Source organism: Macrotis lagotis, chromosome 7 (assembly GCF_037893015.1).
Source record: "Macrotis lagotis isolate mMagLag1 chromosome 7, bilby.v1.9.chrom.fasta, whole genome shotgun sequence".
Taxonomy (NCBI): domain Eukaryota; kingdom Metazoa; phylum Chordata; class Mammalia; order Peramelemorphia; family Peramelidae; genus Macrotis; species Macrotis lagotis.
In genome coordinates, this window is record NC_133664.1 from 137580224 (window position 1) to 137592923 (window position 12700).

The window sequence follows — 12700 nt, forward strand, 5'->3', positions numbered from 1 at the left end:
TTGCTGTAATTTGAACGTGAGCTAGAGATCTATTATTTTTGGCATCATATTCAGTGTTCTTCTGTACTCTGACTGGGTCAGTCTTCCCAAGGGAGAGAAGGGAGGAATCTATATTTGTGAGCAATTTCCCCTTTGTAAATAGAGAAATACACATGGAGAAGGCAAACAAGTTCACCTAAAAGAATGAAATTTGGAGAAACATTGACTATTTAATTCACTGGCTGGTACATCCAGCTGTGATAGTCACCAAAGGGCTGTTCAATCCCATTTCCACAAGGTCAGGATTTGATTTTCCATTCAAAACAATTCCAACAATGAAGGTTTAAGCTTAGAGTTTAAATTGTTTTTAATTTTTTAAACTATTCTTTTAGATAAAAGGGAAAAGAGAAAAAAATTATGGTTCAGAGAAAGAAACTTGAATTTTATAATTTATCATCTCACTTGGTTTTCCTTTAATAAGAAAATTTGACAACAAAAAGAGAACCATTTATCAGCTAAGATTTGGTGATATTTAGACTTGGCATAATAAAATCATCATGAATTAGTGATCCTATGTATTAGGACTATATTATACCATACTATGACTATACTATGACACAATTTTTGGACAAATTGATGCAGGTGATATGTTCACAACCTTAAAGGAGCAATTTTTTTTCTAATGCAAACATTATAAACCTAATCTAAGATTATCAGTTGCACTATAATTTTTTCATATACATTTATCTCTTTAATTTCTTCCTTGCCAAAATTCATCAATATTCATTAAAAATTATATAAAGATTCTCCTTAAAATACTATTTCCCCATTTGGATTTTATATCAATAAAACACTTGATATGGAAATTCTTAGAAATGGAGAGTGGCAAATTTGATGCACAGTCTTAGGGAATTGCTTTGGGCACTGAAGGGTAAAGTGCCAGCTCATAGCCAAACAGCTATTGTAAATAAGAGGAACATCTTGATCCTGATCCTCTAGAGTCAGAAGTTAGCCCACCTATCCATTATATTACTTTGCTTCTTTTTTATATGATCACAATTTTAAAATTTGGTTTCAAGAAGAAGAAATAAATTATTTCCATACAAAACTGTCATTTTATAGTTTTAGGGAAGTCCTAGTGAGAGGAGTCCTTATACCAATGTAATTTAACTCCTGTTCTGTAACTTAGAATAACACACACACACACACACACACACACACACACACACACAGATTTACACAAATGCAAGTACACATACATATGCTCTATAGGTTTATTAACATGATATTAAATATAATTCAGAAATTGTGTAAGACTAAGAACAAAAATGCTCCCTAATCCTGCAGTATGAATTCTTTTTCCTAACTTGCCAAAACTTACTAGGAAAAAAAATCATGATTCTGTCCTTTTGATTGTTAGACTACAAAAGCTTTCTTCAGAGTTGCTTATTAGGGAAGGGAAAAGGAGATGAGCAATTCTGAAGCAGAGATGTGAAGTGATGGAAGTTTGGTAGGTAAAGTGAAAAAAAAGCAAAATGAAGAGATTAGTCAAAGTTTCCTATCTTCACTTATGTAATATTACTATCCATAACTTGCTGACAGTCATCTTGGAAGTCATCCAAGATGTCAGAAAAGAAAAAGATATTTTCACATGCCTGAAAAGTCCCCTGTATAAAACAAGTCAAAACAATGAACTATACTTTCAACAGGAAGAGGCTGAATTCCCAAATATCAAAGGTGAGGCATAAATACAATCATTCATCTTTTATACTCCTTGAATCAATGTAGAACCTGTATCTTTCCTAAAATATTCTCCCTGCACTAGAATAGCAATCTGGGACTGCAGAAAGAGCAGGCATCCAGAGCTTGAACTGGACTCTGTTGCTTATTATGGGTCCAATTCTGAGTGTCTTTTACCCTCTCTGAGTCTTACTTTCTTCATCTATAAAAAGAGAGGGGAGGAGAGTAGGCCAAATAATTTTTAAGATTCTTTTGAACTCTAAATTCAACCATTCCATGTTATAAAACCCAATCACTTTTGGAAGCAAACAATAACTTGAGAAAACTGCAATCTAAGAGTGGGGATTCTATCTTTTCTTATGGATTCACCTATACATCCATCTACTTCTCTCCTCACAAAACCTTTGCCCTAGTTCAGGATTCTCTATGTGGGTATCTATTTCTTCTGTTCAGTTACAAAAGTCTCTTAGTTGATCTCCTTGCCTCAAGTCTTTCCCTTTTCCACTTCATCCTCTATGTTCTAACAGAGTGATTATGCTAAAGCCCAGGTATGACAGTGTCACTCTCCTGCTTAATAAACTCTAGTGACTCTCTAATAGCTCTAAGATAAAATACAGATTCCTACATATAGCATTTAAAGTCCTTTACAATCTAGTTCCAAACTACTTTTCCGGCCTTATTATTTATCACTCCCCTTTTGGCCCTCAGCTTTGATCTCTGATGGTTTCTTATATGTGACACTACAACTCCCATATCTATATCATTACCTAGACTGTCCCTAATTACTAGAATGAATTTCCTTCTCACCTTCAGCTAATTAAAAACCCATCCTTGAAAATTCAGCTCAAATACCACGTTTGATATGGTTTTCTCTGATATCCTCAGCTAATGGTTTTCTCCATCTCCAACCTTATATTATATATGTTGTGTATATACCTATTTTCCGTGTGTGTGTGTGTGTGTGTGTGTGTGTGTGTTGCCTCTCCCCATAGATTATACACTTGTCAAGGGCAAGGGCATTTATATCTTTGTACCTAGCACATGATGAACATCATCCCTGGAGAAAGTAAAAAACCATTTTCAGCACAGATACAGTGAGCTAAACATTTACCTTCCTCTACAGGAGATTATCTGGCTTAAATCATATTCATCAAGGTTACTAAACTTTTAGGGCAAGAGGTAATGATAACATTTTTCATTCAATAAGATCTTAGCAGCTCTAACCCTGAAAGAAATGCTATGGGCATCATTTTACAAATAGGAAACAAAAATACTGAGGAGAGAGAGAGTTAATCCAATTTTTATAGCAACATTCTCCATTAGGAGTTATTTAAACAACAAATGGTTATACCATATACATATAGGAACTGATATAATGTTAAGAGACCTAGAAGAAAGTTTCTAGCACTTGGGGTGGTTGAGGAGCTTAAGAGGATCAGCCAAAAATTTCACAAGAAGAGTGTTTGTACTGTTGGAAAGAGTACCTTCTCCAATGAGCTCTTAGATCCAATAATGTATAGGACATTATGTTTTGTTGTTGTTTTTAAAATTCTGAGATTATGGAACATGTTATTTTAAAGCATAATATATTCCCTATTTCAATGTTTGGCAAAATTGACCCTTCAAGAAATAATCATTGTACTTATTAATATGTTAGGCATTAAGTAGGGATCAACAATGAATTACATGTTTCTTTGTGAAAGACAATTTCTGATTATACTCTTAATAGTTCTGCAACTGTTATATGATTTCAATAGCATTCAGTAGCAAGAGAACACCCAAAAGGGAAATAGTATTTAGGTTTGAGAGGTTTTAAGTTAGACAATTTCCAAAAAGTACTAGATCACAGATTTAGAGTTGAAAGAGACCTTAGAAGTTATTGGCTTCAACTTCTTATTTTATAGTAAAGGGAAATCATAGAGCAATTAAGAGGTTTTTCCAAGACTACATCACTAGTGAGTGTCCAAGAAAGGATTTGAGTCAAGGTATTCTTATCTTAAAGTCCTAGTGTTCTATCCTACCACACTCCCTATGAGATAGGGTTGGGAGCAGGATCAGATTGCCTTTAAAATCCTTCCCTATGACCTCAGGAGGTAATACATATTTATTTACTTTCTGTCATCTGAGCTGAAAATTATAGATGTTGCAATTGACTATATATCATTATGATGGTGGTTTATCTTAAAATTTCATTGCTCAATAACTGATAAAATAGTAATGAAGCTCCATTGTTATGCTTCATTGTAGCATAGGGATAACCCTGGACTCACTAAAGCTATTTCAGTAGACTCTGAATTATGGAAATTTCTACTCAGTTAAAAAGGTTTTGGGTATAAACCTGGTGTTGCTGTACAGTTGTTTCAGCCATGTCTAACTTTTCCTGAGGCCCTCTGGGGTTTTCTGGACAAAGAAATACTGGAGTTTTTTGCCATTTCCTTCTTCAGGTTACTTTACAGATGACATAACTGAGGCTATAGAGTTAAGGCTAGTAATTGCCTTGAGGTCAGATTTTCACTCAGGTCTTCCTGATGTCAGGCCTGCACTCTATCTATTGTACCACCAAGCTTCTCATGGACCTGGTAATGTATTGTATATCTATTATCAAAGGATTATCCTAGCTAAGCATGCAAAAGTTTACCACGAGAGGGATGCCCTTTAAATGATAATTGTTTTCACAAGGAAGCGATGTTCTTTACCTATTGATGAAACTTTAAATTTTTTGATTATTGAAATATAAAATTATTAGTTTAATATATGTATACTATGTTACATATTACATATATATTAACTTATATAGCTTCAAATATATTATAGTTTTCATATTCTATTCCCTAAGACTGTGACATCAAATTTGCCACTCTCCATTTCTAAGAATTTCCATATCAAGTGTTTTATTGATATAAAATCCAAATGGGGAAATAGTATTTTAAGGAGAATCTTTATATAATTTTTAATGAATATTGATGAATTTTGGCAAGGAAGAAATTAAAGAGATAAATGTATATGAAAAAATTATAGTGCAATTGATAATCTTAGATTAGGTTTATAATGTTTGCATTAGAAAAAAAAATTGCTCCTTTAAGGTTGTGAACATATCACCTGCATCAATTTGTCCAAAAATTGTGTCATAGTATAGTCATAGTATGGTATAATATAGTATAATATAGATATGAAATGTTACATATTCTGTGTAACATTACTATATAACCTAGTATAATATAATATACTATATAACATTACTATATAACAAGGTTGGAATTTTTGGAGGGAAGAAAGACACTCTGGTTTCTATTTTTACTGGTATAAGTAGTTCCCAAATTTTAACTCTCTTTCCATGCAGATTGCTAATTGCAGTGCAATCTTTACAGAGTGATCTGGAAAATTGAAAGGTTACAATGGAGGGACTTGAACACAGATCTTTCTGACTCCAAAGTCAGTTCTTTAGGCACTAAACTATGTTGACTAACCACAACCAAGTCCATTTAATCTATTAGTCCAGTGTTAGTCCTCTGCTTCAACAATGGTATTAAAAAGAGGTTTGATTCAATTTATATTGCCATCAGTCATTACAAATTAAAATTGATGACAGGATAAGTAAAAGAAGAAATATTTTAAGTCTCACCATTTGCCCAGAACTTATTGAGAAGGAAATGTTCTCTAATATGGCATTCCCACCATCTGTATATTTGGCTGTGAGGTCTTTGACAGTCATCTGACCTCCAGAGGGCCAGTTATTCTCTTCCTTTACGTGCTCATTCTCAATGTTCAGAACTTGTGAAACCTGATTTTTCTTTGATGGTTTGGTTGATTTAGTTGATTTGGTAGGTAGGGGTTCTTCACTTGGCATATCAATGAGTTTAAATACTCGACTCACCGACCGCATCTGGAAACCAAAATAAACAATATTTGAATTTGGAGGTAGGCAGGATTAAAATCCTCACCAAAAGCAATAAATAGTATAATTGTTTCCTAAAACAAAGTTCTTCCCATCAGAAGTGGTATCAGCTTATCATGGCACCTAATCATAGGTACAGTCACCCAAGTTTTTGTCTGAGAGTTTTCAGTGATTTAACAGGAAATAGTTGGCTATATTTAAAAGATTAACAAAGAATAATTAGTTATGTCTTGTACAAATGGGTTTTGTATTAACCTGCTGACATTTTGTGATCAATAACATTTGCAATTAAGCAAGGGACTCACAAATGTTCACTCTTTTTGCTTAAGTGGACAAAAAGATTTTCCTTTCCCACCTTAGACTATTACACAATATTATACAACTGGTGCCACAAAGCAAAATGTTTCAAGCTTCCAAAAACTATGAAAGGTACTTGGCTTTCTACTGCACTGCCTCTATGACAAATTTTCATTCTGTTATGTTAGATGACTGTTAAAATAATGCTTGGAAGGAACATGGTTAATTTTAGCATTTAATAAAAAATTCTTAAAGAACTATCAAGTCGTTTGTGGGTACTTTTACCCAAATGTAGAAGCAAATATGACATTTTAATATTAAAATTAAATTATATCATATTTCTGAGGGGAAAAAGCAAATTGTATTGAGAGCTTTATTAGGACCTTCCATCTCTGATAATGGATGTAGCATTACCCTTAAACTTGAAAGACAATTCACTTGAGCATACTGAAAAAGAAGAGCATACTTATACACATATATGTTTACCACAAATTAATAAATGGAATGGTCCATTCATATTAATTAACAGTCATACTTATTTCTATCCCTAATAACATTTTGTGAAAACCTGTATTCTATATGGAAAGAGAAGACTTGAAATATTTAAATTTATATATCTACTATTTTACATCCTTCTACAGTTTACCTTTGATTTTTTATTCCCCATAATTTATCTGAGTATCAGTGTTTGATATTGGCTTTATAAATCAGAAACTTTATGACAGATTTTTCTATTGCAAAATGAATTTAAAGCCACTTTGGAGAGTAAGGATAAGAATTATTTCTATGGAGATTTGGGCTTTTCCTAGTATGGGACCTTCCATGAAGTAGGCAGCTAATAAATATTCAATCAATTCAATTGAATTACTATATAATTTTTGCCTCATGCTGATTGTAGTAGAAAATAGAAAAAGGTCCTCAGCTCTAGGATATAGAGAAGAAAAGGAACATTTAGTTGATGATTCATATTTCAAAAACCAATGCTGCCCCTATCCTCAGGTTCTTTATTTTGCTAAGATATTTCTTTTTTCTTATGATTCTTTCTTTTCCACATTCTACACAAATCCTATACTTTGTCCATAACTTTGGAGCAAATTTCAATAGTCATTCATGAGAGAGAAATTACAAATACCAATCTCCTGATGGGTGGAACTATGGTTTGCTAGCTGAGATAGAAAGGACTCGATAGTCCGCATCTTTAATAAATGATTCAAGCAGAGTTGAAAGGTAAACTTTTGTTTCCAACTTGTCATTTCTTGATGCTACATTATAAATGACTTTCAGAGACTGATATATTCTCCTTATGTTCCACTTAATTAATTCTTAAGTAAGGCTTATTAAACTTTGTATGTCACAGCAATTAACATAATTTAATTTGCAAAACTGTAGAGAAGCTACTGTTTGAAGGTCAGGAAGATAAATTAGGTATACAACTATTGGTAAGGTGGAGATTCAAGTGAAATAATTTAGAAAGTGTGGGGGTCCAGCCTCTGTGGGGTCCTTGGAACCTGACAGGAGGGATAGAGTCGGCGGTAAAGGCAGGAGCAGGTTGACTGACTATCCGCTGCTTAGACTTATTTTTATAGTCTCAGAATCATGTATGTTTCAAGCAAGCAAGCTAAGATCATTTCCTTGGTTACAAAAGTGTACAATTTTCATCATCAATCATATAATTCATGTGGTTACAAGTTTTAATCATGTGATTACAAGTTTAATTAATAATCATGATTTCTTATCCCTACTCAGACCATGATGACCTCAACCTGTTACCTTATTTATTATTACATTGTATAATTTTTAGTTCATTTAAAGTTATTAATTAAGCAATTCTTTTAATGGAAAGTTTTTTATATTTTCTGTGTAAGTAATGTTTTTCAATACACTTCCTTAACAATCTATAGTGAGGGTCTTTATGCTTGTCCACCCATCCATTAACTCTTACAATAACCAATTTTTCTTTCAGGCCTTGTTGGTAGAAACCACGGTTCTGTGACTTTTTTATTCTTTCCCATGAAACTAAGGCTGCTAGAGTTCACATATCAGTCACCTGTACTATTTTCTCACCATCTTTTTCATATATTCCTGTGTATGGTAAGGGGGGGCAAAACTATTAATTTCCCTGGAATTCTATCTGACCCATCTTGTATCTGTATTCCCTGTATATATTCTGACATCTCCTTGGAATTCCCAGTGTTGGGTTTTCCAGAGATTTCATAATGTTGAAGCCTTTTGTATGCCTCAGGGAGAGGCAGTCCTGTTAAATTTGGACAGAGTTTACAATCTGTTTTATTCAAGGAATTTTTCTGAAATCCTTCCTTTATAGTCATTCTACTGTTAGGGTGAGTAAATATTGCAATCAATAATAAACGTATAAATATTGATATGCATGGAATTCCTATATATATTGAAGAAGGAAATGTTGTTCCATCAGGCAGTGTGATTGCCTTGAGTCTTCTTGCTGCGACTGTGTCAAACAGCTTAGAGACCCTGGCTCCCAACAAGAAAGACCACAGTTTAAAGAGGCCTCAAAATATTTATCCTCAAAAGAAAAAAAAAACATAATTTGGAAATGTTTTGAGGTCATAATTATTCAGTTCACTTTCAAAATGTAGATTTGTGAAATGACAATGTCATTTCATTAACCTGATCTTTGAAGATTAAGAAGTTTTGAATCAAAAAGGCACATCATAATTTTCCTAGGAATATTTCTTATTAAGGAATCAGGATAAGTGATTATTCTAGAGATTATTTCTGCTTGCATAACTTTTGTGTAGAACAGATAACAGGCTCTAGAAGTGGAAGAACCCCCAGCAGGTCATTTTCTAATCTAATTTCTTCATTTTTATAGATAAGGAGACGAGATCTAGAGATGTGTGGGCCTTATTTGCTGAAGGTCCCACAAAGATTCTGCATGCAAAGTAAGTTTCAAATGTAAATTCTTTGATGCTAAGTCCAGCGCTCTTTTCACTGGATCATCCTTTTTTTTTTCATCTGAAGTATAATAGAAAACAACTTTTAAGCAGCAAACAAATAAATGTAAACATAATATAAAATCTCAGCACTGCTTTGACTTTGTTCAAACAATAAGGAATCTATCCAAATTTAAACTCTGCTCAAAACTAGCTCTCCTAGTGCTGAGAACCTTTTCTCAGTTTTTTTTCTCATGGTGTCAACAAAGAAGATCAGAGAATGTCTAGGGAAGGCAATTATACCTTACTTAAAAGGTGTAAAATTAATAAATATAAGGGATATTGGGGAACTGTAGGTATTAAAGTGATATAATTAGAAAAATGGACACATAGTTTTGCTAGCTGTAATATCTTGTACTGTTCTACCAAAGATCATCTGTATATACCTAAGGTGTAATTACCTTAAGAATTAGAAGAGAAAATTACTTTCCATGTCATAAATTCAGTATCCTTAAACAAAAGGCTTAAGACCTGGCCTACTCTTTGGGTAAGGTAAAAGATCATATAGAAAATAGGAAATTCCAACTTTGTAAAAAAACTCTTCTGTTATCTTTTAAACTAAGAAACATTTTGTAAAAAAGCAGTAAGCCATGTTGAATAAATTATGCCTTTTAGAAAATATGTGCCACATCTATTAAATATTGGCTGCTTTCACAAGCAGAACTGAATCCTTGAAATTTATTTTTTTCAATTTTGCAATTCTTTCAATTACAAATGTCTTTCAACTCTGCAAATTCTACATCATTCTTAGATAAAATAATATAAGGGATTTTTAGGAATTTTTAATTTTAGTAGTAGTTTATTTGTATCTTTTATCTCTTGTGTGTTGGAAATTTGTATGATCATTTTATTTAATAATATCCCTACTAATAAAAAATGACTTTATGGTTGCATCTACTCTCCCATTTGTAGAACTGTTCTTTGTCATTAATGATCACACAATCATTCCCATTTAAGTCACACTGAGTTTCCCAATTAATCAACTGTAATATTGAACTAGGATTACACCCATCTAACTAAAAATTAAACCAATATGCTTATTAGCATCAGAAACAACCTAACAAACTTTTCAGTTAAAAATAGTGAAAAATTAATAAACTGAAATATAAGGGGATATTGGGGAACCTTAGGTATTAAAGTGATATGATTAGAAAACTGGACACATAGTTTTTGCTAGTTGTAATCCCTTGCACTGTTCTACCAAAGATCATCTGTTTGACTATGGCTTAAATGGTTCATTTATATGGATATGACATAAAGTTTTTGTTGAAAGCTATAGACCTATATAGCTCCTACTTGCCTAATGTACTCTGAGGTAGGTAGGTAATCTCTAGAGAATCACATTTGAGTACAAATACAGTCTCAAACACTTATTAACTGTGTGACTCTGGATAAATTACTTGACCTCTATTTTCTTCAGTTTCCTCCTATAATATAGCATCACCTCCCAGAGTGATTGTGAGGATCAAACAAGATAATAATTATAAAATGCTTAGCATTAAGTATTATTAGCTAGTTATTTATTAAGGACCTATATTTGAGCCAACTGAATTGAATGTATTATACAATCTCAGGGTTAAGCTTCAAAGTACAAAAGGATAATGCTATCTGACATGATATCTTCTAAGCACAAATATGATATGGAATCCAAAGAATACAATTCATCCATCAAATTGTCAAAAGAAAAAAAGGACAGTTCTTGTCTTTCTTTTAGAGCAATTCACTATCTCTTTGCCACACAGTGGCATGTTCTTAAGCAAATGATACTAAGACAGGAAGAAAACCATCTGGCTGAACATCTCTGTCTAGTGATATGTGATGTCACCTTTTGTTTAAGGGTTCCTTATTTACAGAATGAGCACTGATATTTGCTGCAAATACTTCGGAACATTTCTGGGTGTGGGAGGAAGGATGAGTTAGTTACTGGTTCCTGACACCTGTATTATGTTTAGTTCCACATGTGTTGAAGTATAATCATAGATGTCATTGTTCAAAAGCTTCATTGCTTGACTCATATTCAGGAATCTACATAACTAAATGAAGAATTACGGTAATGCAACTTTTTCAGGGCCAAAATTTTAGAGCTGGAAAAGAACTTCAAGATCATATAGTCTAAGACAAACATTTTGCAAAAGAGGAAAGCAAAGACCAAAGAGGTAAGGGAACTTTTCCCAAGGTCACACAAGTAATGAGTTAGCCAGAAAGGATTTAAACCCATGTCCCTTACTCCAAATTCAATACTTTTCTTTTTTATTAAGCTCTCATGGAATCACAGAGATGTAGACATAGAGATAAAAAGGAATCTCTAAGGCTGTTATCTAATTTCAGATAAGAAAACTGTGGGAGGGGAGGATAAGGGACTTGCCCAATGCTACATACCACTTACAGGTGTCAGAACTGTGATTTTTTACTCATGGTCTTTAAATCTAAAGTCACTGCTCTTTCTATTGTACATTATTAGGCCTTCCTAAAATTTGTAACTTCAACTTTCTTCAATATAAATATATTCTGCCATTTGAATTAAAATGCTCAACATCTCAGAGAGGGAAGAAGGGAGGGAGAAAGGAATTTTTAATGTTAAAAATTGTTTTAGCATGTAATTTGGGAAAAATAAAATATTTTGTGTGTTTTATTTAATTTTATTTATTAAGCATTTTAAATTACATATATTTTTTATTTTTCTCAGTTATATGCAAAGATAATTTTCACCATTCATCTTTTTGTAAGCTTTTGAGTTCCACATGTTTCTACTGCCCTCCTTTCCCTCCTACCTTGTCATGATGAGTATTTTGATATAGGTTATATATGTCGAATCATTTTTAGCATATTTTCATTAAAATATTATTTTTTTAAAGTAGACTACAGCATAGAAATTTTACTTTGAGTTCCAATCATTTTCATTGAGATTTTTTATTTTATTTAATCAATATTTTAAGGCAAGGGTTGCTGGCTAAACTTCTTCACTGTGATACATAAAAAAAAAAAAACGTTGTTGACATACAACCCCTCAGCTGTAAATTACCTTTAAGATGCTGGACTACCAACCAAAGTACCTAACTTGCATAGAAATTAATTTTGGGCTTGTTATTCCTGCTGATTTAATTAGGGCCATGTGCAGAGGAGCCAGAATGAGGTCCACTTTGCTACATTTCCATTAAAAGTTAAAATTCAGGGGATAGTTAAGCGGGTTCAGTGGATAGAGCACCAACCCTGGAGTCAGGAGGACCTGAGTTCAAATCCAACCTCAGACATTTAATAATTGCCTAGCTATGTGACCTTGGACAGGTCATTTAATCCCATTGCCTTAAATGCATTTTTTTTTAAAAAGATGAAGGTCGCTCTTTATATTATTAGTGAAGCATAGTATTTACCTATTTACATTGAGCTATGTTAGAAAATCAAAATAGAGAACATTGTGAAATGTAAAATGGCTAGTTTTTATTACATTAAATTAAAAAGGTTTTATTTGAATAAATAAAGTCAATATGACCAAGATAAAAAAGAAAGTAGAAAAATGGGAGGAAAATTTTTTGTGGACAATTTTCTCAGATAAAGATCTCATATCTCAAATGTATATAGAGAACTTTGTCAAATTTATGAGAACATGAATCATTCCCCAAATGATAAATGTTCAAAGGATATGATGGTTTTTTTTGTAAGGCAAATGGGGTTAAGTGACTTGCCCGAGGCCACACACAGCTAGGTAATTATTAAGTGTCTGAGACCGCATTTGAACCCAGGTACTCCTGATTCCAAGACCAGTGCTTTATCCACTACGCCACCTAGCTGCCCTAATATGAAGATTTTCAATGAAGAAATC

At 32.9% G+C, this 12700-nt stretch overlaps 1 protein-coding gene across 1 annotated transcript in view; it reads right to left on the minus strand.

Moving 5' to 3' along the window:
* CFTR (CF transmembrane conductance regulator) overlaps positions 1 to 12700 on the minus strand; it is a 230398-nt gene that overhangs the window by 20647 nt on the left and 197051 nt on the right. Inside the window, exon 22 of the mRNA XM_074193848.1 lies at positions 5342 to 5602. Coding sequence (XP_074049949.1) covers positions 5342 to 5602 — 261 coding nt within the window. The remainder of the gene's footprint in view (positions 1 to 5341; positions 5603 to 12700) is intronic.